General features: G+C 43.4%; 1 protein-coding gene across 1 annotated transcript; it reads right to left on the bottom strand.

Moving 5' to 3' along the window:
* Positions 1 to 277: 277 nt before the first annotated feature.
* On the bottom strand, positions 278 to 24128 carry MXD1 (MAX dimerization protein 1). Its single transcript, XM_061211368.1, has 6 exons — positions 23853 to 24128; positions 23005 to 23104; positions 18110 to 18139; positions 4640 to 4754; positions 2727 to 2886; positions 278 to 2485 (listed from the first exon to the last, which is right to left on the bottom strand). The coding sequence occupies exons 1-6, from the start codon at positions 23923 to 23925 to the stop codon at positions 2298 to 2300; spliced, it is 666 nt and encodes a 221-aa protein (XP_061067351.1). The 5' UTR covers positions 23926 to 24128; the 3' UTR covers positions 278 to 2297.
* Between the last annotated feature and the right edge of the window lie 1567 nt (positions 24129 to 25695).

Here is a 25695-nt window from a genome sequence, read left to right as displayed (position 1 = left end):
CTTTTTCAAACATGTTACAGGCTGAGCTGGCTCTTTGAACACTATCACTCTGCTTAAATTCAGGAAGCAGGCTTTAAAAATGCAAAAGGCATACAAGTTGTATTTCAGTGCAAATCTTCAGCTGGTAATTGGAAAAGATTCCAACAATAAAAAAAAAAAAAAAATCCTTTGTGTCACCTGCCCCTCCCCCCACCCAAAGCTGAAATGGAGAGAAAAACAGAACAAAACAAAAACAGAAGAATTACAGATGACTTTGGAATCATTTAGGAATCACTACTTCCAATTAAAAAATTTTAATACATTAAGAAATCAATAAAAAGAAAAAATAAACACAAAAGTAATCTTTGTTTCGACTGCTCTTCACGTCTAGAATGAGCTTCCGTGGGGAGCGCGCTTGAACTTTTAGTCGTGGGCAAGGAAGAGGCGCTGAGGGCGTGAGGCTGGGCCCGGGGAGACCACAGGCCAACGGCGGGCACAGGCGCTGCCGCTACTGGTTCAGCCAGGGAGCCCTTAAGTTGCAGTGCGGCTGTGGATTTTAGGAATGTTCTCATCACTTTGTGACACACGCTCTGTTTCAGCGTCACAGGTTTTACAAATGGTTCGAATTCAATGAAAAAGATTCACCAGAGGCTGAAAACATTGAGACCTCAAAACTATGAATGCAAAAGTATTAAGGGGAAATGAACCAATTCTGTAGATACCTACATACAAAGTTTCTAGAACATCTATAAAAGCACAGTCATAAGAATTTTTTTTCCATTACATTAGTTTATATAAAATGAATAAATAGTATTTATAGATTTAATGTGTCTTATGTACATATACATGTGCTCTGTTTTAGCTTAAATAAAAATGCTACAAAGTGGGAGACCACTTAAGGGAGAAATCATAACCAAAAAGAAAAATCAGCCTTTTAAACTATTAACCCAAAAGCCTCCATAAAGAAGTTTCTGGGTGTGTCCAAAAATAATCAATAAGGAGAGGAATTGTAGTCACACTGTACCATCCCCTCCCGTTCACCTGCAACAGAGAGCAGAAATGTGGACTTTTCCTTTCACTGATGATGGACACTAGCTCAGCTAGTGCCAAAGCTCAGTTATTGCTGAAAGTTAAACAGGAAAATAGATTAGAATTGGACCAAATGTCACTTATTTGGGGAAAAAACAAAAACAAAAACAAACAAAAAGAGGCATAATCAGTTTGTGTTAAGTGGGAAATGGAGATCTCATTTATCTCTGAGGTAGGAAAAAAAAATGTTCCAGAGACAAGGAGCATAGCCAACTTGGAGGGGAAATGTGCCTTGGGAGAGCAGGACACGGCACGGTCCCAAGGACAGCGCACAAAAATAGACTGTACCGTTTTGTTCGTGAGAACAAACGATGCTGGAACTCTTATAAGCTGTGCCACCCCAAAGACATGCTCGCAAGGTGTCCGTTTGAGAGTGAGAGATACTGCGGCCGTCCACACGCGGGTCGGGGGCGTTGGCGCGGGACGTGTGTGAAGGGTGTGTTTTCTGGAGGTATTCCTGCCTGCTCACGGGCGGTGAGGGCCATGGTTAAGCGCTCTTAAATCCCACTTTCAAAGCTTACTTTGGAGTTCTGAGATCAGGATCTCAACTTTAAAAGTTTGTTTCCTTCAGTTTCCCAAGCACAAGACACATTCGGACATTTCTGCTAGGCAAGTCACAGAGGAAGCCAGAAAACTTCAAGGAAGGTCTGGTAGACTACACGGGGACAGTAAATAAGAGGGGGAAATTGCCGAGATGTGAGTGCTTATCCCATCTAAGAATTTTTGGGTGCTTCAAAGTGATTGGAATGTACAGTCTGTCAGAGACGAATTTTTATGGAGAGAAAGAGAGAAGCCAGAGGATGCAATCAGAAACCCACAATCCTGGTCGGCGTCCCCCAACTTCTTAGAGGGACGAGTGGCATTCAGCCACCCCAGACTGCGCAATAAGGGGTCTGTGATGACCTCAGGTGTGCAGGCTGCACTGACTCGCTCAGCGTGTGCCTACCCTACGCCAGCAGGCGCGGGGGCCCGCTCAACCCCATGCAAGATGGGGATCGGGGATCAAAAAAAAAAAAAGAAAAGAACAGAAAAAGAAAAAGGAAAAAAAAAAAAAGAAAAAGAAACCCACACTCCTAAGCACTTCCTTGACAACTTTTGCACAGCTGCTTTTGGTGACGGTGGAACACGGAAGCTGACGTGCGAGGGAATCGTGGGCAGGTCCGACACGCTACCTAATCGGAGCCGACGGGCAGGACCATCCGGGCGGCAGCCGAGGCGACCACGCTCTCCTAGAGACCGAGACGCGTCTTGGGACTGTCCTGGAGCTTCCTCCTCTTGATGCTGGAGCTGGAGTAGCCCTCATCGCTGCCCAGGCTCTGCGTGCTTCCCCGCTCGTCCGAGTCGCTCACGCTGCTGCTGCTCCAGTCCAGGTCGCCCGTGAGATCGTCTGTGCTTTCCACGTCCACGTCGATCTCTTCTGTGGGGAGGACGAGACAGAGCGTGGTGAAGGCCTGCTTCGGAAGAGCCAAGCGACTGGGCGGCCGCGCCGCTCCTGGGCCGCGGGGCCTAACCGCTGCAGGAGAGGGCGCCTGTCCCCGCAGGCCGCGCCCCTCGACTTCTCCGAGTCACGGGGGCTCTCAGCTTCCGCTCGGCTCCGCCTCTGGCAGGCGGCAGGGGGCTGGGGAGGGGCCTGAGGATGCGGGGCGGGGGGGGCTCACCCCTGTCGGAGTCGGAGCGCTCGGAGGAGACGGTGGAGCCGGTGCTGTCCGTCCGTATCCTCTCGATGCCCAGCTGCTCCAGCTGCCTCTTCAGGTGTCGCTGCTCTCGCTGAAGCTGGTCTATTTGGTGAATGGCTTTTCTGTCACAGTCTTCAAGTTTCTGCAGGTCAAAGGGGTAGTTGTTGAAGGGCACAGGCGGATTTCAAAATTGGTAATGACCCTGCACCTCCCTGCCTTGCGGGGAAATACGGCAGTTTTCCTCAGAAGCCATTGGCTGTGTCCCGTGTCAAGCTTCTCGCAGGCACAGGAAGCTGCCTGGCCGGTGACTCCTGTCTACATCTAACTTTTTCAGCATCGACAACACTTTGGAACCTGCACTGCCGCGTGGCTTCCGGGGTGAGCTGACACTCTAGCGTCCAGCACCCCTCAACTGTGATAGTGGAAAGACTGTGGCAGGAACCCCCAACCTGGTCTCCCTTGTCTGTGGTGACGCCCCAAACACCTACTCCCTGAGCTAGAGCACTGCGTGTGACGGGCGCTTAAGAAACAGGCTTTCCTTTAGAAGTATGTTTATTCAAGTACGTGTCCCAATTACATAGGCGCTTTTTTTTGCGTAATGCCAGATCTCTTTTAACTTCTGTCTGTTGGCAGGAATAATATTCCCTTTTGAAGTCCTGATTCTAAATTGTCCAAATAAGAGCTTAGAAAACACATTTCCATAGATCATTTTGTTTTTACAAATCTGTTCTCTAGCTTCTCAGATAATTCTTCAGATAATTATGAAGACTGTGTAACTGTGGTTGTTTTGCTCTAAACAGAGGTTCTTTTCCCTCCTACAATTGCCATGTATGCAAGGCTATTAACCATAATTCAAGTGACACGTGTCCAATTGTGACTCTGACTATAGAAACATGCTAAACAGTGATTTTGGCTGTGGCTCTCAGGAGTTACCCTTTGCTATTCAAGCCATGTACTGAGTGCTGACTCTGTTTCAGACCCTCCGGGAGGTGCTAGAAATACAAGGTGAATACAAAGATCTGGTCCCCTCCCTTGTCCATACTCTAACAGCGTGGACAGAGACAACCGAATAGTCACACAAACCATGGTCAGGTGTCAACTGTGATAAGTGCTAAGAGAGAGAGAGATCCAGTAATAATAAGGACCATCTGTTGCAGGAAGAAGGTGACCTAGTCAGGGAAGGTTTCCCCGCACAGTGATACCTGTGCTGAGGTCTGAAGGATGACAAGAAGTTAACTAGGTGAAGAAGGGAGGGGAAAGCGTACCAAGCAGAGGGAACAGCATGTGTAAAGGCCCTGTGGTGAGAGAGCCTGACAAGTGCAAGGGACTGAAAGAAGGGCTGAGGCAGAGAGGGGAGCCTCTGGCACAAGCTGCCGCTGCACAGGCAGGGGAGGGCTGGGTCGGGCAGGCCTGGTCATACAATGTGTCCTGAGCCACGGAAGACTTTTAAATGTGGTGACATGTTGATTTGAGCTTTGGCAGGATTGCTCTTGGGAAGCCTGGAGATTAGCTTGGAGGAGGCCTCTGAGGCGTGTACTACAGTACATGATGGAGTTTATGGAACGACAGCAGGCTGTGACATATGTAAGTCTTGGAGACACGTGGCTAAGGAGCAAGATGATCATCAGGAGCAAGGATGACCCTGAGTTTCTGGCTTGTATGTGAGATGGACAGTTGGATGGACAATTTAACTTCTGGCGCACAGGGCTGAGAACTACTCAGTTGGGTTCTGGACATGTTGAGTCTGTGAGTCATCCAAGACGTTGACTTGGATGGAGTTGGAGGAGTTCAGAGGAGAGAACTGTCCTGGAGACAGACATCTGCTGTCCCTCATAACAACAAACAAACCCTCACTGGGCAGGTAAAGACAAAAAGGCATCCCAGGATGCACTTACCTTTATGTGCAATTTGGCTTTTGTTAATAAACTCAACGTAGTGTGTCGATTTGATTCTGGACCAAGTGGCACCAGCCCCTTCAACTTTTCCAGGCACAAGCGAAGGTGGGCCCGTCTACAAAAACAAGATCACAGTAGCATTTGAGACTTTCAAAGCCAGCCAGAAGGCACCCAGGAGAACAAGCTCAAACAGAGTATGAAGTTGCCCAGCCCAGTGATGGCAAATGCCACAAGTGACTTCCAGCCAAGTGGACATCTTTTGAAATTACACAACTCTGGTAAAAACCAAGGAAAAGCAAAATCCATGGTTTTCTAAAGTTAAGTCTATAATATGCATAAAGGGGTAGAGACTAATATCTACTATAATTAAGCACATGAATCAGGTTATCTCCAGGTTTCTGGGTTATGATGTGACCTACAGAACATCCAAGTTCAGAAAGTAATGACATGCCAGTGAGAGAATCCTTTGAACCCATACTGTTCTTTCCCCTTTCAGGACCACTAAATCACTACAACTATATCTTGCTGTATATAATATTTACCCACGTGAATGACAAATGTGTATGGTTATTCATTACAACTTTATTTGTAATAGCAAAGATTAAAACAACCCAACTCATCCTCAATAGGGAACTGATCAAATAAACTATGGTATATCCATACAGTGGAGTACTATGCAGCTATGAAAGAGAATGAAAATGTACTCTATGTACTATGAGGAAAGAACTTTCAGATATACTGTTAAGTAAAGAAAAGCCAGATACCAAACTGTGCATATAACATGCTACATCTTTGGATAAAAATGGAGGAAAAATAATTATCTAAAGGCATGTTTTCTTGTATGACATAAAGAAAGCTTGGAATGATACATAAGAAACTAGTAACAGTGGCTGGGCAGAAAGGAGTCAGGGGCTAGTCGAACAGAGACAAGGAAAGGGGGGGAGTTTTTTACTGAATAATTTGTTATACTTTTTCATCCTTCAACCATTCAAAAAGTTAGATGCATTTTTTAGAAGCAAGGAAAATGCCCATCAGTGGTATTGCTATACTAACAAGCATGCTGACAGCTGGAGAGAACCACCAACAGGTCTTGCAGTGTGGCAGAATGGCTCAACGGGGCAGAGCAGGAAGACGGCGGCATGAGGCAGAAGCCGCGGAGACCCGCCGGGGAGAGCGCATTTAGTACAGACTAACCAGAAGCACAAGAGTCCCTAAAATTTTGGAAATTAATACTTCACTGAAACCTTGGTTTAGGCTTTATCCTAGAGGCTAGCAGATTCCATAATGTGAGAAACAGCCAAGATTCAGAGTTTTTGCTTCAGCCCACCACCTCCTTCAAGTCTTCACAGGCCATTCCAGTCCACAGTGCTTCCTCCATTTTCTGAGTACGTATTTGTTTATCCTATTCATTGGGAAATTCACTGTTCTGCCTGAATTTTTTGGTATTTGTGACTTAACCATTCATTGCCAACTCCTTAGAAAGATGGGGCCGCAACTTAACCATTGCTGGGTTGCCTTGGTGCCTTCCCCTCCCATAGGCTTAATGCACGCTTGCCGCGTGGATGGTGTCATCTATTCCACTAGACTTCAAGCTTCTCGGGGCAGAGTCCATCTCTGCTATGTCTCTGCGCCTTCAGTAGTGCTCAGGGTCCTGGGGTTTTAGGTACCTGTCCACTGCCTGTCCCCACGGCAACCTGGAGAAGAGCTCCTGGGAGCCTGGGAGGCTATCCTCCAGCTGAACTGGGAGACAACCGGAAAGCTCAGTTTGCCCTTTTTTCCCTCCTAAAAATTTCACCGTATTAGCAAAGGTTGGGATCGAAAGAAGAAAACTGCTTCAGAAAGCTCGAATACAGGTCAATATGCCTGATATTGACCAAGGCAGTCAATTCACACCCTTCACATCAAGACTTCAGGAGGTTCCCCCAAGGCAGATCCAACAAGTGGTTCTGAGCCCTCACCTCACCTGCTTCTGAGCCTCCTTTCTCTTCTGGCTCTTGAGGTTGTCCTAGACTCTCCAAGGTCCCCTAAGCCCTGGCAAGCTAGAGAAGTCCAGCATTCACTCCTGAGCTAGGAAGAGGTAGCGGTACAAGAGCCTTACTATTTTACAAGACTTCTGCTTGCTCTGAAAACCTGCCCACATGGAATGGCCACCAGCAAAGAGTCATATTAGAGGTTTGCTCCTCCAACTACTACATGAGGAGAAAAAAACAAAAACAGAATTTGTGTATAACAGGTACTTGTTCACCTTGGATAATATTCTTCACAAAGAGCCATGAAAATAGATCATGTTATTAGAAACACCATGAGAATGTATGATTAGTCACATACAGTTATTCTCACTACAAAGTTTACAGGCTGTCAAGTTTTAAAAAAAGTTCAAAAATTAAAATTAGATTTAGACATTTTTCAGCCTGCTCATTGCAAAGACTACATGATTCAGAACACTGTCATATTAGTCCTTTTATGATGTGGGTTTATCTACAGATATGAGTATGTAAATTTTTAAGGAAGTTTGTCTACTGATAAAAATAATAAAGTCATCTTTCCATGCATCGTCATTTCTAGTTACTCAGGGAGTCTAGCCCAGAAAGTACAATTTTCACTACCCAAATGTGGGTTTCTGAAGAACACTCCCAGTTGTGAAACTTGAAATAAGCCATTTGACTACTTCAAGTTTAGGCTAAAACATGTTCATTCAGTGTTTTCTGACCTAGTTTTATGGAAATAGGAGCACAGTGCTTTCTGGATTTTCGTAGAGATTCAAAGCCAACTTGTATCTTTGGCAGTACCTGCCTTGGCCCGCTCCAGCCCGATGCCTGCCCTGCCCGCCTGCCGCCCACCTGCAGACACATCCCCGGGCTGGTGCCTGGGCCACCCTCAGGGGAGGGATGAGGTACGTGAAGCAGGCTCAGTTCCATCATATGATAGTGAAATTCAATTCCTGAACCAGACAAAAAAGCAAACAGACCCCCCCTCTGTAGCAGCTCCCACTGAGGGGCCTCAAGCCTGAGACACACCCCGCCCCCCTCTACCCCACGCCGGGATCCGGAACCCTTCAGCCAGCCGTGAGCACCCATGGAGTGCCCAGGTCCCAAACAAGTAGAACAAGCTCCTGTCTCAGCTCTCTGTCCTCAGTCCCGACCACGCCTGTGCCCAGGGCTCTGGCCTTCTAGAAGGAGCCTGCTGTCCCACGGTGAACCAGGCCTAACCCCTCTTTCAGGAACTAGCAGGGGTTTTTGCTACATTTCCTCAACAGGAAGCTACCTGGTACCCGCATCTGACCCCTACTTGGATCCCCTCTCATCACATATTCAGACAGAGCTCCCCCTGTTGTCAAGAGCTGCCTCCCAGCTCCCCACCGGCAGCAGAGAAGGGTAGTCAAGTCCTGGCTCCCTCCTGCCCCAACTGCCTCGTCTCTCCACGCTGATCCAATGGACTTTGACAAACCTCACCTGCTGACTCTTCAGAAATATCACTCTGCTTACTCTGAATGCGCTGATATACCTTTGGTCTCCGGTAGCACACAGAAACCAATCTTTGAGCTACAGTCAGTGATTGCTCAGAATCAAGTGTGGCCTATGATAATTAAACTAGATACAAACTAGAGCTTCTCTTCAGTAAGCTTTTTTTTGTTTTTTCTTTTTAGTATCTCAAATTTTATTTATTTTTGTTTTTAATTATTTTTATATTCTGAATCTGTCAGTCACTGTACAACCAAATATTAGTGTAGTGATTAAGGGTAAAGGTTTGGGGTCCTGGCCTTGCCACTTATTTCCTGTGTAGCCTTCAGCAAATTACTTAACTCCATGCAGCATCCGTTTCCTTGGCAGTAGAGGGACGATGGCAATGCCTCCCTGCCAGGGCTGTCGTGAGTATTAACTGAGACAGGGTATGGAAGCCCCTGACCAGGGTCTGACATGAAGTGCTCTGTATGTGGCAGCAGTCATTCTTTCAATTCTAGCTTCCTTTGAGGAAGGATAATTGCTGGGAGCAAACACAGATAATTATAACCCTATCATATTCCTTTCAAAATCAATAGGGAACTCAAAAGTATCTCACTGGGTAAATAGAGGCTATCTGGTAAAATCCAAATTCACTAAACTCTCCCTTAAAGAAAACTGACATCTTTTGTCATTAAAAGATTTAATGGAAAATCTAACCCATTTTCTATGGAAATAAAGATCTTGCTTATGCTAAAGGTATTTTTTTTTATGTTTAAAAATCAGCAAGGACTTTATAATGCTAACCCATGCTAAAGGAAAGACTCCTTTGGAGCCACCCCCATCATGTAGAGGCAGGGCTAGAAGGGACTCCAAGGTTGGGAGGGAAGCATCTGAAGCACACCAAGACCCCTGCCTACATCTCTACTGTGATGGCCAAAAGAAAATAAAAATTGGGGCAAATATGTATTGACCTTGGAAATCCAAGCACATCTCTGGATGTGTTATCCATACCCAGAGAACCTAAAATATCTCATGTACAATAGCAAGAAGAAAGGAGAGCATGTCTAAGAACAAACTTAAAAGAGTTTGGGAAGGATCTCTGGGAAGAAAACTATAAAACTTTGCAGAGAGACATAAGAAAATCTGAATAAATGGAAAAAACAGCACTTTCCTAGATATGAAACCTCAAAGTAAAAATGTGAATGTTACCCAAGTTTGTCTACAAATTTAACATAATACCAAGAGAAAAAAATCCCAACCGTAATCTTTTTAATGCTGGGAAATTAGTCTAAACCTCACCTAGAAGAATAACTGTGTGAGAGACCTCCAAAATTTTTGAAAAAGAAGAATGAAGAGGATTGTGCGGTACCAGTTATTAAATTGTATTATAAAGCTGCAGTAATTAAAAACAGAATATACTAATACAGGAAAAGATGGACAAGTCAAAGGAAGAGAAGAAAAAATTCCCAGGAACAGACTTTAGGAACAGATATGAATTTAGCATATAATGGAGCTAACACTGCAAATCCTTGGAGAAAGACCAGATTATTCAGAAAATGGCAGGGGAGCGGGGAGATTAACATCAAAATAAATTCCAAATATATTAAAGATTTAAATATAAAGTATATTTGGATACCTCACAGTTGTGTTGTTAGTTTTCCTTCACTCTTGTCAGCCATGAAGTAGGGAAAATTAATATGCAAGTGAAGGAGGTCATCAGTGAAGTGGGCTCTGCGCTGTTGGAGGTGCCACCCTGACCCGAGCTTTGGCACTGACGGACGGCACCGGGGCTCACCAGTGCACTCTCAGACAATTCTGAAGGCTGCTCTTTATATCTCTGGCTCCAGACTCAAGATTTTTTTTTTTTTGCCGCATCACGTGGCATGTGGGATCTTAGTTCTCCGACCAGGGATCAAACCTGCACCCCCTGCAGTGGAAGCACGAAGTCTTAACCACTAGACCGCCAGGGAAGTCCCCAGACTCAAGCTTCTTTGATTTTATCCATGCCTCTCTCTCTCTCAGGCCAGCAGATTTGTAAATTGGGAGAAAGATGCAACAAAAAAAGTAAGATTACAGGTAGAGATTATGCTACCTGCAGACAGTCCTCCTAAATTTACTCTGTCGTCCCTAAAGTTCTTCCTGACTTGGATGCAGTCAAGACCAGGAATGGTATGAAATCAGGTGTGTGTCTGTCCGTCTGTCTTTGTCTGTATTGTGAGGGAGGCACTGTTATCAGATATTACTCTTCTTTATTGAAGATGTAACTGAACTCTCTCCGTCAGATTTTCACAGTGAAGTGTATAACAAAAAAGAATCAGGTTGGGGCAGAGCAAACAGTATGGCAGCCAGTTAAGAGGGTAGATAAATAATTCGGTTCGCAGGTGGAAATCTTGAAATATACGCTTGGGTCTTTCATTCATTTATTCCCCTAGCATTTCTCAAAGGAGTACTACATACTGCCACCTTCCTAGGTGCTGGAGATACGATGTTGAGTAAGACCAAGTCCCTGCCTTGAAGGTACTTAAAGTTTAGCTGGAGTGATCAAACATGGAAACAAATTATTGCAGAATTATTTATATGAGCTACCTTCAGACCATGACAAATATCAGCTCCCACTGAAAGTTCTACAATGGGCTCCCCTTTGCCCTCTACCAAACATATTCTTTCTTTTCCCTCATCCACATCTTGTTTGACTTAACTTCTCCATAAAGGTTTTCAAGCTTTCATAGCCTATCGGAAGCTTTTTTTCCTTTCCAAATAGATCACATTCATTCATTCGTTCATTCACGTGCTGCAGACCTGCTATGTATTTAAATGTTCTGCTTCTTTCATTACCAAATAATGGAAATGACTAAGTCTTCTATTTCGTGTTAACCCACTGAAGCCTAGAAATAATAACGCACCTGCAGATGCTGACCTAAGAGTAGAATCTGATCTCTTTGGTAATTCATGTCCCTTCTCTTTGAGGAAAGCCCTACTTAATGAACATGATACACTGGACCTCACTGAGTATGAGTTTTCATTAAAATTGGGCCTAAGATTATTTCCAAAGAAGAAAAAAAGAGTTGCATAAACAATATCTATTTCCTCTCCTACCTTTGTGTGGACACAGATTTAGCCAATTAAATAGCTTTGTAAATCCTATAGGATAATTGGAGGTTGAATAAAAATAATTTCAGATATGGGTATGTATGAGCTGTATAGTGATTTAAAAAAAAGGATATTTAGTATAGACTAAGAAGAAACAAATCTTAAGGGGTCAAAAAATTACTCCCTAAAAGTGATTATAGGTCACAGAGATCATAACCTTCTCCAGATTTTGGGTTGAGAACAAAGCCTTAGTGGGTTAAACAAAAAATCCAGGGGAAGACTACAAGTCACCCTCTGAGGAAGAAAAGTACTCTCCTTTTTCTAAAATGGACCCTTTATAAATAATTGCCAAATGCATCATTATTACTGACTTAAGTGGAACCTTGGAAGGTTTGAAGATTTCTCGTAACTGTGATCATAATCTTTGTAAAATATACAAAGATAGTCATATGCTTACTGTATGGAAACACGGCACTCAGTGAGCAATGCAGAAAGAGCAATTCATGGTGGCTACATTTTAAAGTAATAAAGTCACTTCTCTATTAAAGTATTAAATACATAAGTATATATTTAATATTTCCTTTCTAGAGCCCAATTAAAAAAATACAAAATATAGATTATAATTAGTACTTGCTAGCTCTGTCTCACCCTTTGACTATTAATGTCTATGACAAAAAGTCAGGGAGTGCCTCCAATGTTCCCTGTAGGGGATTGGAAATTGGTTGAATAACCAGCATGTCTCTTCTTCATGTTCTTCCAAGAGGTACCGTCCAGGAAAGATGGATTCTAGTAGTACAAATCAGTGTGCGCCTCCACACCGCCACCATAGACCACACTAATACCTATATTCTTCCTTCATAATAACCAGGCCATGCCCTTAGCCCCATGTGGCAACAAAGCAATGTGGATTTATTACAACATCCTAGAGTGAAATCTGAATGTGGTCAAGGGCGTTCAGAAGCGGTAAGAGTGGTGCAATGCACACCACAACTCAGGACCCTACCCCTTCCGATATAAGGAGTTTGGCCATTTGAAAAGCAAGACCCAAGAGAAACCACTCTAGGGAACTGCAATCAATTAGAACATCTTGCCAGAAGAGACCTGACTGGAATGGTTTCTCATGACAGACCAGATGCTACTGAAATACTGTTTTACCAGCTGAAAACAACAGCTTAGATCAGGCTGCTGAATCCTCCTCACAGAGCACACAAAAAAATCTTTTGTCAGAGGGTCATAAGACTCTGGCAGAGGTAATCTCTCTAGACCAGCTGCCTAATTCCAGAAAGGCCTGCATATGTACCATTCCAGAAAAACGAGTGTCTATAATTAAAGGAGATACTAGAACCTTCTTTTGAAAAGGAGCCCATTCCAGCACCTGACTCCTGACCCACTGGCTGCAGTGTATATGTGTTCAGTCAGCCTCCATTTGCTGAGTGGCTTATTGAAAGGCATTCAAACAAGAGGAGTTCCCAGCTAAGGAAAGGAGAGAGCAGAATTATCATCAATAAAGGGCATAAAACAACAACCTAAGACTAAAAGGTTTCCCATATCCCAACAATAATTAATCAGTAATTACAATGGGAAACCAATAGCAATTTAAAAATATATACAAATAAACCCAGGAATACCTTTTACAAGAAATGTGCAAGATCTATACGGAAACACCAAAAAACTTTACTTAGAGACAGAAAAGAGATCTGAATAAATGAACACACACACCAAATCCTGGACGGAAAGCTCTAAGATGTCAACATGAAATTTTAAAGGTTAATTTATATTGGAATTATTTAATTTGGATTTTGAAAATCCCCAAAAGAATTTGGGGTACGGAGAATTGAAGGACTGACTACAAAATTCATCAGGAAAAATAAACTGGTGAAAAGAGCTAAGAACATAGTAAAATAAAAAAAGGAGGAGGAGGGAAGAATAGAGATTTGCTTTACCAGATCCTGAAGTGCATAAAACCACAATGATTAAAACAGTGTATGCTGGCACCGGAAGAGCAGGTGGATGAGTGGAACAGAAGAACAAGTCTAGAAGCAGACTTAGCCATAAGCAAGAATTTAGTACACAACAGAGGCAGCAATTTCAGATAGTGAGAGAAGACTGATTCCGTAAAGGTAAATGACAAACTGGACAATTATATGATACATGAAGAGGCAATCTCTTTCATATATATCCTTCATATAGTAGAATCTTTTCAAAATAAAGAAAAATATAAACTCCTCAGTAGAAAATCGGGCAAAGGTTATTTAACAGGCAATTCACACATACACAAACTGTCAAAGATACGAAAATTGTTAAACTGTGCTAGTAATACAAGAAATGCAAATTAAAACAAGTTTGTGCGTTTCTGTTTGCTTTTTACTTATTAAGTTCATAAAAGTCTTAAGGTAAAATATAAACTTGTGAAGGTACAAGGAAAATATGACCTATAACCCACCTGGTGGGCAATCCAGCAGTCAACATCAAAAACCGTAACAATGTGGATACCATTAATTCCACAACTATACATTTACCCTAAGGAAAGAATTACGATGTTGGACAGAGAATTACCCATAAGGTAGTTTAAGAAAGCATCATTTATATTAGCAAAATACTGGGAAAGGGCTTCCCTGGTGGCGCAGTGGTTGAGAGTCCGCCTGCCAATGCAGGGGACACGGGTTTGAGCCCTGGTCCAGGAAGATCCCACATGCCGTGGAGCAACTAAGCCCGTGCACCACAACTACTGAGCCTGCGCTCTAGAGCCGCAAGCCACAACTACTGAGCCCGCGTGCTGCAACTTCTGAAACCCACACGCCTAGAGCCGGTGCTCCGCAACAAGAGAGGCCACCGCAGTGAGAAGCCGGCGCACCGCAAGGAAGGGTAGCCCCCGCTCACCGCAACTACAGAAAAGCCCACGCGCAGCAACAGACCCAACACAGTCAAAAATAAAAATAAATAAAATAAATTAAAAAAAAATACTGGGAAGAACCTAAAATAGGGGATTGGTTATATGAGTTATGGCACATCCATATGATGTAATACTGGGCATTCACTAAAAGTAATGTTAGAAAAGGAGATTTAACGATATTGGAAAATGTTCATAACATAGCTCGAAAAGAAGCAAATTATTTACTATATAATCCCATATTGATTTTTAAAAAGTATGCACAAAAGTCTAGGTGGATATAGAACTTAGCGGTTGCTACTGCTGCAAGGTCTATTACACATAATGTTTATTTTCTTTGTGCTTTTCTGAACTTTCCAATTTTCTACACTAAACTATTTTGAAAGTTACTTTCCAAAAAACAATTGCAAAGATACATTTCAAAGTTCCATCGGTTTCCTTGGGCTGCTAGAATTAGGGATGATTTAATTTTTAGTATGATTTTCTATATTTCTCAAAATTTTCTACAAGATTAGTTTTTAAAAAAAGAAAGAATGACCACACACTCACCAAGGGTGTTTCCTTAGGAGGCTAGACCCACAAAATTATTTACAATGCAGAGGAGCACAGGCCAAGTGACAGACATATCTACAGTGAGACTAAACGGAGCCCTCCGCCCTGGGGGCTTGGTCTCTGTGGGCTCTGGATCCCCAGCACCTAGCACCCAGCATCTTTGGTGCTCCACGAATGCCTAGTCTATTGAATGAAAAATACCGCTGCTGCCACCAACACCACCTCCCACCTCCACCATTCTAGAAGTCTTTTCTTCTATCTTCCCACCAATGCCAAGATTATTAAATGGGTGGTGTTGAATATAGTATTCTCATAGTGGAGTCCTGATGCACACCAACTCTCCAGAATCTCTAACGTGCCTCAGAAAAGGTTTCTGTGTAAAAAAACTAACACAGGTATAATTAACTTCCCAATATTAAAGAGAAAAAAAATCCAATTACTGGAAGTTCTTTTCCTCAGTTGCTTTTTTGTTTTTTGTTTTTTTGAGAGCCATGCCAATCTTTTTAAAAAATGTGATGTTAAGGTAAAAAATGGCAAGGGTATATTAGCCTTTAGCAAAGTGGTATTGTTTTATAAGATTCAGCTACTGAAACCAAGGGGACTACAAGTGCAGCTGTTCAGCGGACCACCAAACCCTAAAATCTTAAGCAGCTTCACCATACAGGAGAAGAGCCCAACAACTTTAACCCTCCCTCCCCCCACCCCGGATTGCAGCAACCAGTGCTTGGTTAAATTAAGTAAATTTGAGTCCTGACTTCCTTCTCTTCTGCTCACATGCTCTAGACTAGAGAAAAAATGCTCAAGACCTTAGAAGACCAAATTCCAAAAAAGAAAGGACAATAAGGAAACTAGATAACCTTTCAATAAGCAAAAGTAGACTGGTCACATGGAAGCAATCTGAATTATAAGCAGCTTGCTCAGTGATGACTTCAAATCCAATTTTCTAGAAACTGCCTCCACAGCCTCCTGTGCAGACTGTTTCTGTGTCTTTCTCGTTAGACAAACTACATTTCTCTAGGATAGAGACCATGCTGACTTAATACCCCAGTATGAACTTACTTAGTACCCAGTACTGAGCACAAGCTCTTAAGACACTGTGGGCAGAAAATAAACATTCCTGAACTGCTAAAATAAATGATAGGGACTAAGAGTCCGCATGCTGCCACTGAGACCCAGCGCAGCCAAAATAAATAAATATTTAAAAAAATAAAATAAATGATAAAATTGACATCCTGTGGTATTCCTGCAGAGGTAAAAGGCACAAAGCTGTAGTAAGCCTAAGAGCCCTTACCTGAAGGGATGAAATTTTAATAATAAAAATAAATGCCTAAAAAAAAAAATGCCTAGGGGGAGGAAAACTAGAAGACTTTTCAGCAGAAATAGTCCCAGTTTACCCAGTTCACCCCAGAGGCAGGAAGATGGGAGAGAATCTAAAGATGAGAAAGAGAAGCCACATCTGACTACCTTTCTGTCTTCAGAAGAGATACTTTGGAGTTTCCAGTTCATGATACGTAAATCCCTAATGCATAAAGATGCTTTGATTTCAAACATGGTCAGTCACAATCACAAAGAAATTGAAAGGGGCGAAGAAGGATGGGGAGAAGCACATGTGCGAGGCACACTCACCTTGCATCCATCTCTCTCACACATGCTCGCGTGCACGCATGCACACACACACACACACACACAGTGGAGTAATGCTAGATCTTTGCCCTGTTCCAAGATTCTCCTTCCTAGTCAGGGCCTGGTCTGCCCTTTCACTGATGAAACATGTCATTCAGATCCTGACTATCAGAGTCAGGCTCCCTCTTCAAAGAGGGTTTGCATGAAATAACCACATATATTTACAGAACCATCATTACAATATCATCTTCTTCATGCAGGCCACCAAGAAAGCCACTCAATCTGGATGGGTAGCCTGTACTTCGAACTGATGGGAGCTCAGAGACCAGAATGAGGCTTGTTAAATGGTTTGGAGCCCTGGCTGCATATGAGAATCACCTGGGGAGTTTTTATAAAAAAAAATACTAGTGTAGACTCTCAGCCCAAGCCAATTAAATCAGAATTGCTAGGGATGAGGTCTGAGCATTGGTGTTTTTTTCCCCTAAAGCTCCACAAAGAATTATTAATTTTTTTTCAGCATGGTAAAAGCAAGTGGTTATGTCTTTTTTTTTTTTTTTTTAAAGATCTTTACCAGAGATAGAAGAAGATGTGCTTTAAAACACTCCACAGGGAGGGGTGGTTTTGACTATACAAGATTGGAAAAATATTCATAATTGTGGAAGCTGGGTGATGGATACATAGGAGTTGATTACATTATTCACTCTACTTTTGTATATTTGAAAAGTTCTATAACAAAAAGTTATTTTATAAAATCAGCAGAGGGACTTCCCTGGTGGTACAGTAGTTAAGAATCCGCCTGCCAATTCAGGGGATGCGGGTTCGATTCCTGGTCTGGGAAGATCCCACATGCCACGGAGCAACTAAGCCCATGTGCCACAACTACTGAGCCTGCGCTCTAGAGCCTGCAAGCCACAACTACTGAGCCCACGTGCCACAACTACTGAAGCCCGCGCACCTAGAGCCCGTGCTCCACAAGAGAAGCCACCGCAATGAGAAGCCCGCGCACCACAACGAAGAGTAACCCCCGCTCACTGCAACTAGAGAAAGCCTGAGTGCAGCAATGAAGACGCAACGCAGCCAAAAAAAAAAAAGGCATCCGCAAGAGACAAAAAATAAATAAATAAAATAAATCAGTAGAAATAAAAATTTGTTCTCTTACCCCCAAGTATATAAGTGTATGTGTACAATGTATTTCATATAAAAATATTTTTTAAAAACATTAAAATAAAAGCTTTGCAAGTGATTCTAATGTGCAACCAGAGTTGAGAATGACTAGGCTACGTCATTTGAAAAATAAAGATTTAAATAAGCAGCAAGAGGGAATCTAGGTGAGAGACAAACTCCAGCTTGTGGCAAGATGGAGCCCGGTGAGGGTGGCCGGCCTCGTCTGAGTGCCTCACCATCTCCAATTTCTGCTATGCATACATTTGACTGACTTTTGAGAATCTTTATTCACAAGTGAACTGTAAATACACATATACACATATGTATGTGTATGTGTATCTATATCTATATCTATATATCTGTGTGTGCATGATTTAAGACAGTGCTACCAATTATATTCAGTAGCATGTAATTTTTAAAAAACACTACTTGTAGAAACACTGCCTCTGACCTAAAATGCTTTGGCCTTAGAATAGTCACACAGAAACGCATTGCTCGGGAAGAGCAGGCTGCGGGGGCTGAGGATTGGGGGTGTTGTCTTTGGGTCTATCTAAGTGATTTACGGGCAGTGCTGATTAGAGGGCCCTGAGTAAACTCTTGTATCAGGTGCTAAGTGTGGGAAGTCAAGAGCCGCAACTAAGTCTCAACTTAATGAAAAAAGAATACATCAAAACTCCCCCCATCCCACCCCCAGAACCCGCAACTCACCTATTCTTCTCCATTTCATTGTGAGTCGATCTGAAAGAGGGAACAATAAAAGTAAGATTATTCTTGTCTTAAAGGACTACTCCAACACCAACACAATTATTTTAACTGCTTTCTCTCCCAAGTTGGTAGGAGAGAAGACAGAGAAAGGGCTCTACTAAAGAAATTAGTCCCTTTGGGGAATTAGATAAATGTAAAGATCTAAAACAGAGTTCAAGGAGAAGTGACAAACTAAGAGGCATGCATTCCCTAGTGGAAAAGTAGTCCATTTTAAGAAAGGAAATAAGAGGGTTCTATTTACACAAAGAGGAGAACAGCCGCACACTGCTATGTGAATTTGGGCTGTATAACACCACAAAGCTCTCTTCAGGCCGAGTGTGCAGCAGTGGAGATGGGGCACCCCACCCCAGCCCTGCCTCCTCTAGGTGTGCTGGACACCAAAATTGTACGCTAAGTTGTTTGACTATAGGATACAGTTTAAAATGGATAAAAATAACCCTTCTTCGCTCAATCTTTCTACTCCCTGAAGTTGTTTTATCATGTACAACCTCCTGAAAGATGCTACTGTTGAAGAGCTACCAAATTATTTCAGGAAGAGGCTTCCAAGACTCAGCTCAACGTAAAGACGATAGGCTAGTTAAGGCAGCACTTGGGGTGGAATCTCAAGTCCAGCTTTGCCACCGACTGGTACTGTGAAAGAAATAAAATTCCTTACCATCCCGTCCTCGGTTAACCCCTCTGTAAAATGGAAATAAAAATGACTGCCAGTTGTGTACCGAACAAGCGTGGATCAATGAGGTAGCAACTGTAAAAGTGATTAGAGAGTCTTGGATGAAAGCAGAGGTGTATGTGAAATCATACTCTTAGTGTGTTTATAGCTGACCCTTGAATATAAGGTCTAGTCTAAGGATTTATGGACAGGTTTCCACAGAAGTCATAAGAAATCAGTCAATGTGGCTATTGTCCTTCTCATACAACTCATGTCTAACTAGTTATAAATAAACTTGAGGAACCTCCCAGCATTATAAAGGAGCTGAATCTTGACTTTACTTATGGAAATTCTCTGGACTCTCATCAGTTCAGGAGAGATGACACCCTGGCTCAGGTCGAGAATTCTGTGGGGCCATAACTGGAACCTTACTGGGCCTAGGAGATAAATTCTCACAGTAATCATGGGGGAATACTACCTCTGTGAACGCTGAGCCACTCATTTACATCAAGAGGCACCACCATCAAGTTCATTCACACCAGAGACTGGGGGTGGGGTGTGTGCGGGGTAGTCTTGAATGGGAAATTTCCAACCCAGCACTAAACTTCTCTTCCGCAAGGCTTCTGGGGTGCCAATTTTTATTCACAAGGAAAAACAAACAATAAGATAATGACAGTATTTTCAGTTTTAGAATATTTGTTTTCTAGATAAAGGACATGGGAACCTTAAAACTGGTTGACTTAAAAGCTTTAAATTGATTCACTTGGTTATGCTTCAGTGTTCTTCAGTTATATTTTTCTGATGGTATACTTCCTGCAATGGCCATCAGGATATCACAGTTAACAAGAGTCTGGCCTGCAACTGCAAACGTTTGGCTTTAAGCACGTGGCATTCTGGTTTTAAAAGGGAATAACAAGTTCAAAGCCTCACAGATTTTTTAAATGGATGAAAGTATATGATGAAAGCTGGTCAAGATTTCCCTGTTTAACTGTAGACAAGGACCATTCTGGGAAGGTCGTGGAGGAGAGAAGGGTGGATATTTGAAAAGAGCATGGTCTCTGGTTACAGAAAAATTGCAGCACACAGGGCACTCTTACCCAAAATTTCTGGATTCTTTGAAGATACATATAAAAAAATTCAGAATCCCCAAGATAATCTTTTTAACAAATTCCATAAGCAGCATAACTCCTTCTGAACTTTGAACAGAGCTTTGGAAACTATAGATCTTATCTGATTACTTAAGAGTGTTGAACATATGGTGATTTTTACAAGCGGACTTATACCTAATGGATAGGGCATTACTGAAGTACATTTGGTTTAGTGAAACTGAATTTGTCTTTAATAAAAAGCAGGCCGTTCAAAAAATGACCAGTTCAGAGACTGCCTGCCAACTCTGTTGATGGGAAAACATTTATATTTTAAATTAAAGCATTATAAGAATATACAGATACTTTGTGTCAAAATCATCTTCCTTGTGTCAAAATCATTTTCCATGTGATTACTGAAAAGATTTGATAACTCTGAAATCACTGATAAAGGTCAAATGTCACCATTTAAAAATATATTCTAACAAAAAGATAACTAAGCCAAACCAGTCCTTGGTTTAAAAAAGATGCACCCTGTCAAGTCAGCTATATGGCCACTGTCTCATAAAAGAACTGGGTGGCAAGTGCTGAACTTCCTCTTTCACATTAGTGCCAATGCCTGCTTTACCAATTTAACAAAACATACTTTTAAAAACTCTGGATTTCAATTCTAAATATTTAGTAACTGATTTCAAAAATCAGTAGGAAAGAAAAAAAAAAAAGATTCCATCTCCCTGTAGTTCTCTGGATGATTCCAAGACAATCAGTATTCACAATTTCATTTGTTTTTTTTCTTTAAACAAGCAACTAGAGAAACTTAAGATCTGCATTTTCATTTCCCAAGTTTGATATGTAGCTAAATCTTATTTTTTATTGTCCAGGGAAAAGTACCCCCCCAGACACTACAAGCAAAGAGCCCAGCATTTCAACCTGAATTAACAAGAATAAACTGTTACCAATGGTTATGTAAACCAGCAGTAATCTTTCTATAGCCCTTACCTCAGTTCAAAATCCTGACCATATATGGCCTTGGATATAAGTCTAATTCAAATCAAGGGGTCAAACTGCGTTCTCTGGGGAGATGTCTCACTGCTCAGGTAAGGGTCATTCTGAACAGGTCATGAAGGAAGTGAGTACATTTAAACAAAACAACCTGCTCTTGCTTCATATGTTTGCTTGGTGCCATCTTCAGGTTTAATCATGGTCTCTCAGAAATCCTTGCACCACTTAAGTTATTGCACAAATTCATTATTAGTCAAGAGTATGGACAACGGTGATAGCCTCCGGTCTCTAACCATGGAAAGCAAACCAAACCCACTGACAGAAATAACAGAGTTTTTCCCCAAATCCGGAGTTGCAGCCATTTCCCCAGGAATAAAGCTGGATATTAAAGAGAAGAGAAAGAATCTATTTCTTGAATTGAAATTCTCAACTATCATTATTTTTCTTTCCTAATCAACTTTGGGGCCAAGCTACTTCTCTTCAACAACATCCCCTTCTTTTCCTCACCACTGAACATCCCCTCAACAACTTTCCTGTGAAACTTAGAAAAAAATGAAACTCAGAAAAAAACAGAGTCCTAAGGATTAAGCTTAGAAAAAAAACAGAGTGAAAACTTTGAAAAAAAGTAGAGTGAAACTTAGAAAAAAATAGAATGCTAAGGATTAAGCCTTGACTATTAATGTGAGCAATTCCTCTCAAATCATGAGTGGACAAGGATAAAAGTAACAAATGAGCTACACTTATCCAGAAAAATAAACCAAAAGGCTTCAACCTTCTTCCAAAAAAGTTTTTAAAAATACTGTAACAAAAAGCAACACAGATAAATTGTTGTATACCATTGCGTAATACAAGTCAGCATTAACCTTCTTCTTAAAGGCTGTCAGTACTCATGCACAGTTTTACTTGTTACCACCTTCAGATAATGTTAAAGGTGGGAGGGAAATTTACAAATTTCAAAAACTACCAGGCAACTAATTAACAGATTCATCCTTCATGTGCCTTCCTATTCAAGAGCTCGGCACATACGTGCTGTTCACTCATATCCTGTGGTTCTTCCAGTGCTAAGGACAATGGAGTGAATCAAGGACAGAAGAGGCAGCAAGGACAAGGGAGTTTAAGGTTTAAGTGGGAAACCTCTGGCTTTTAGCAGTCTGTATTATGCCACAGAGGCTAACCAAATACAGTTACTCGCAGGGAATTTTCATGAGAATGGGAGACGGATAAGGATTCTAAATCAGTGTTGAAAATGTCAATGTTTTTAATTTACTGGAATAAAAGGTATAATTGAATGAGTCTAATAAAAACATATTTCCTAGCTAAATTATATATTAAGGGCAAAGAGGGGAAAAAAAGGGTGCAATAGCATTAATGGAGTACTCAACATGTACCAAGAAGTACATTCAGGGTTTTACTATGTGATTTCATTGACCATTGACCAGTAGTATTTACTTCCCAGTGAAATTTACAAATTTCAAGAACTACAAGGCTAACATAAAAGGGTTGTGGCATATTAATATTTTAATATTATATGTTCCTGCATCACCAAAAAGGCACGTTTTAGTCTCAGTCGTTCCTCTTTGCCGTTATAAATAGAGTGACAAATTAGATTATCAGACACATAACTGTATTTACTTTACATGTCAAATATGAAATCCTATCACCTATGCCAAGTCAAATACTTTAACACGTTTATAAAATCTTTACTATGAAAAGTAAAAAGTGGATAATGTCCAGTATTTTCAATTATAGAAAACTTGCCCTGAATCTGCAACTTCTGAAGGCAAAATATTGTCACTGTTGCTAATCTCACTTGAAGTTTCCGCAGATTTTTGTTCCAAAAGTGAAGAAAAGCAAAATTAAGTTTTAAAACAAGTTCATAAAGAAATAGAAAACATTTCCATTTCTCTCTTCTTTTCAGTCCCCTCAACCCAAATAGAAGGGCTTCCTCCAACGCCTCAAGACCATGTGTACATTACTGAATCATGATCGCCACTTCCTTTACATGATTATAACCCTGTTATAATCACAACAGGCAACGTCCATTCTGCAGTTTGTATCTACAGTATAACCTAAAAGAGAAAGGGAAATATTTACCAAATTACCTGCTACTGTTGTTATTCTTCTTGGATTTGCTCCTCCGTTTTAAGGCATCTCTGTCCTTGTTATTGTATGGTAACATGGAGGCATAACCATGTTCAGCTTCTAGAAAACCGGAGGATCTAGTTAATGAATGAGCCCCGAACATTCAACACTCTCGCCCCTCCACAGTATTTCCTTTTTCAGATTGATTTATTTTTCATTAAAAGAAGATTGTGGAAATAATTAAACGGAGCAAGGTGGAATTCTTAGAACAATGATTGGTTTTTTTTAAATTGAGTGAATACCCTCAGTGCGGAGCAGGTGTAAGGAGCATTCCAGCTGCTCATTGTTGAGAAAGACACAGCAAGTCTCATGGAGCCTGGGTTTCCCACTGGCAACGTCCAGCAGGTTGGTGTGTATTAAGTGGGACCAGCCTCAGACGAAGGTGCGGGGCAAACACCGGGACCCGGAGCCCGGGAGGGAGGGTGCGGGGCAGGGGAGGCGCTGCTCCTCCGTCTTCGAGACCCGGCGCCAGGCCCACTTGGGGGCCGGCCGGGACGAGCCCCAGTGAGGTAAACCAAGGGCCTGGCTGAGGGGGCCCCGGGCCCCACACTCGCGACGGGGTGCGGAGGGGGCGGCGCTCCGGACCCCGGGGCAGCGGTCCCTTTTCCACTCCCATTCATTGCCTTTGGGGCAGCGGCGGCCTCCCTTCGGACCGCGCGTGGGGAGAGCTGGAGGGGTTGGGAGCGCTCGCGGTCGCGCTCTCAGCTCCTCCAACTACCCCCGGAGCAGCTGGGCACCCGGACCTGCGGCTGGGCCCCTCAGAGCCCCCAGTCCCCGCTCGGGCCGGACTCCTCCCGTCCCCGTGCACCTCTCTCCCGCCGCTCCAGGTAGTCGGCCGCCTCCAGCAGCATCTGGATGTTCATCCGAACCGCCGCCGCCATTCTGCACCGGGGGCCGGAGGCACTGGACCAACCACCACTGCCCACGGGCTCGCCGCCGCTGCCGCCGGACACCCACGCCCCGCTGTGGACCCCGCAGAGCAGGGCTGAGAGAAGCTCTCTGGCGACCACGCTCGCCGGAAGGGGGAGGGGACCGGTGAGCCGGGCACCACCGACACCGTGACAGAACCCAAAGAAGAGCAGCAGCCGCCACCGCCGCGGAGTGTTTATCTCCGACTCACCTTCCCCCCGCCCCCAGCCCCTTCTCTTGACAGGCCCGCTTCGGCTGCGTTCCTCATTGGGCACCCCAAAGAGTGCCCCGCCTCTGGCCCTGTCCGATTGGGGAAAGGCATTACGGCCCCGCCCCTCAGGGTCCGCTCCTCTAGCTGGTTGGTCACGCTTGACAAGGCCCGGGCTCCACCCTCTCTTTCCAATTGGTGACAGGATTCGCAACTCCGCCTCGTGCTCCTTCCCTGTTTTCCATTGGTTCTATACCGACAACCGGGCCCCCTTTTGCTTTGTTAGTATTGGCCAAGAGCTACAGAAAGCAAGCCACTCTGCCTGTCTCCCATTGGTGGAGCCTTCCTACACCTCCCAGCTACGATGACGTCACCTTTCCCCAGGCCAGCGAGCCCTGAATGCCTGGTGGTCAGCGGCCCGGCTACTCCTCACGGGATCTTGCATGGGCCGTCAGGGCTGACCCGGGCGCCGAGCGGCGCTGATTCACCGGCCGCCGCCGGGCTCGGCTCCACCCGACCCCACCTCGGACCTGTTGCCGGGACCTGTCTCCGGGGAAAAGTTCCGGGGACCTGCTGGGCGTCCCTCGAGTGGAAGCTGGCACCGCGCGTCACCTGGGCGCTCTGCCCCGCTCGGGTTCGGGGCTGGATCCCTGGGCCTGCCGGCCGAGACCCGGAGGTTACAGGCTTCCCGAGGTCGAGGGCCCAGCCGCGAAATCTCTCCGAAGGGAAAGCGGCAGACAGCCCGACGGTAGGGCGGTGGGCCTGGGGCTCCGGCGAGCGCCACGTGGCTGAGGGGCTCGGGGAAAAGCCTGTCTCCTGTCCAGTGTTCGCCGCCCAGCGTTTTTTTTCTCTCCTCAGAAAGCGCTGGAACAGGGAGGCTGTATACAGCGCTGAGCTCTCCAAAGGCACTACCCCCCGCCCCAAGTGCTGGCTAATTACTCCCTCACGCGACTGGGTTTTAAAAGCTCAGAAACTTCCTGTACCTACAGATTGGCGTTGAATTCTGAGATTCTTTGACATAAATCTCTTTCGGCGTCTTTCCTTCCCTTTTAATTCTAGAGGAGAACACTCAAAAAGAATCCTTCCTTTTCAAGACGGCTATGAATGGTGTTTGTGTGGTACCAATATAAATGTACATAGACAGAACTAAAAACTTTATTTAGGAATGGTTCCCTAAGCTATCTCAAGACCCAACTTACACTGTTAATATACTGACATCTCCATTTTAAGAAACGGAAATAAAACTCTTGGTAAATTGAGAATCCTGAATATAGAAATGAGTAAAGCATGAACATATTTAACAAAGCTTTTTAGAAAAGTTTATTGTTGACAATATGTGAAAACAATAGCCTGTCAGGTAACTTACCCACATTATTGCTAATCCTCAATGTAACCCCATTAGATAGGTTAATTATCTACATTTTGCACATGAGGAAACTGATGCCCAAGAAGCTAAATGACTTTCCTAGACATCCATTCAGCCAGAAATGGAAACTGAACCTAGATCTGTTTCACTCAGAGCCCATGGTTTCAA

This window comes from Eubalaena glacialis, chromosome 14 (assembly GCF_028564815.1).
Source record: "Eubalaena glacialis isolate mEubGla1 chromosome 14, mEubGla1.1.hap2.+ XY, whole genome shotgun sequence".
Classification (NCBI taxonomy): Eukaryota; Metazoa; Chordata; class Mammalia; order Artiodactyla; family Balaenidae; genus Eubalaena; species Eubalaena glacialis.
This window is presented reverse-complemented; position numbering and strand designations above follow the sequence as displayed.

Bases quoted from the DNA above. Each gene is read 5' to 3' on its own strand.
- MXD1 (XM_061211368.1), bottom strand. From the start codon at position 23,925: ATGGCGGCGGCGGTTCGGATGAACATCCAGATGCTGCTGGAGGCGGCC. The intron at 23,105-23,852 runs GTGCACGGGGAC...CCGGTTTTCTAG, and splicing joins CCTGGAGCGGCGGGAGAGAG to AAGCTGAACATGGTTATGCC. The intron at 18,140-23,004 runs GTAATTTGGTAA...TCCCTCTTTCAG, and splicing joins AAGAATAACAACAGTAGCAG to ATCGACTCACAATGAAATGG.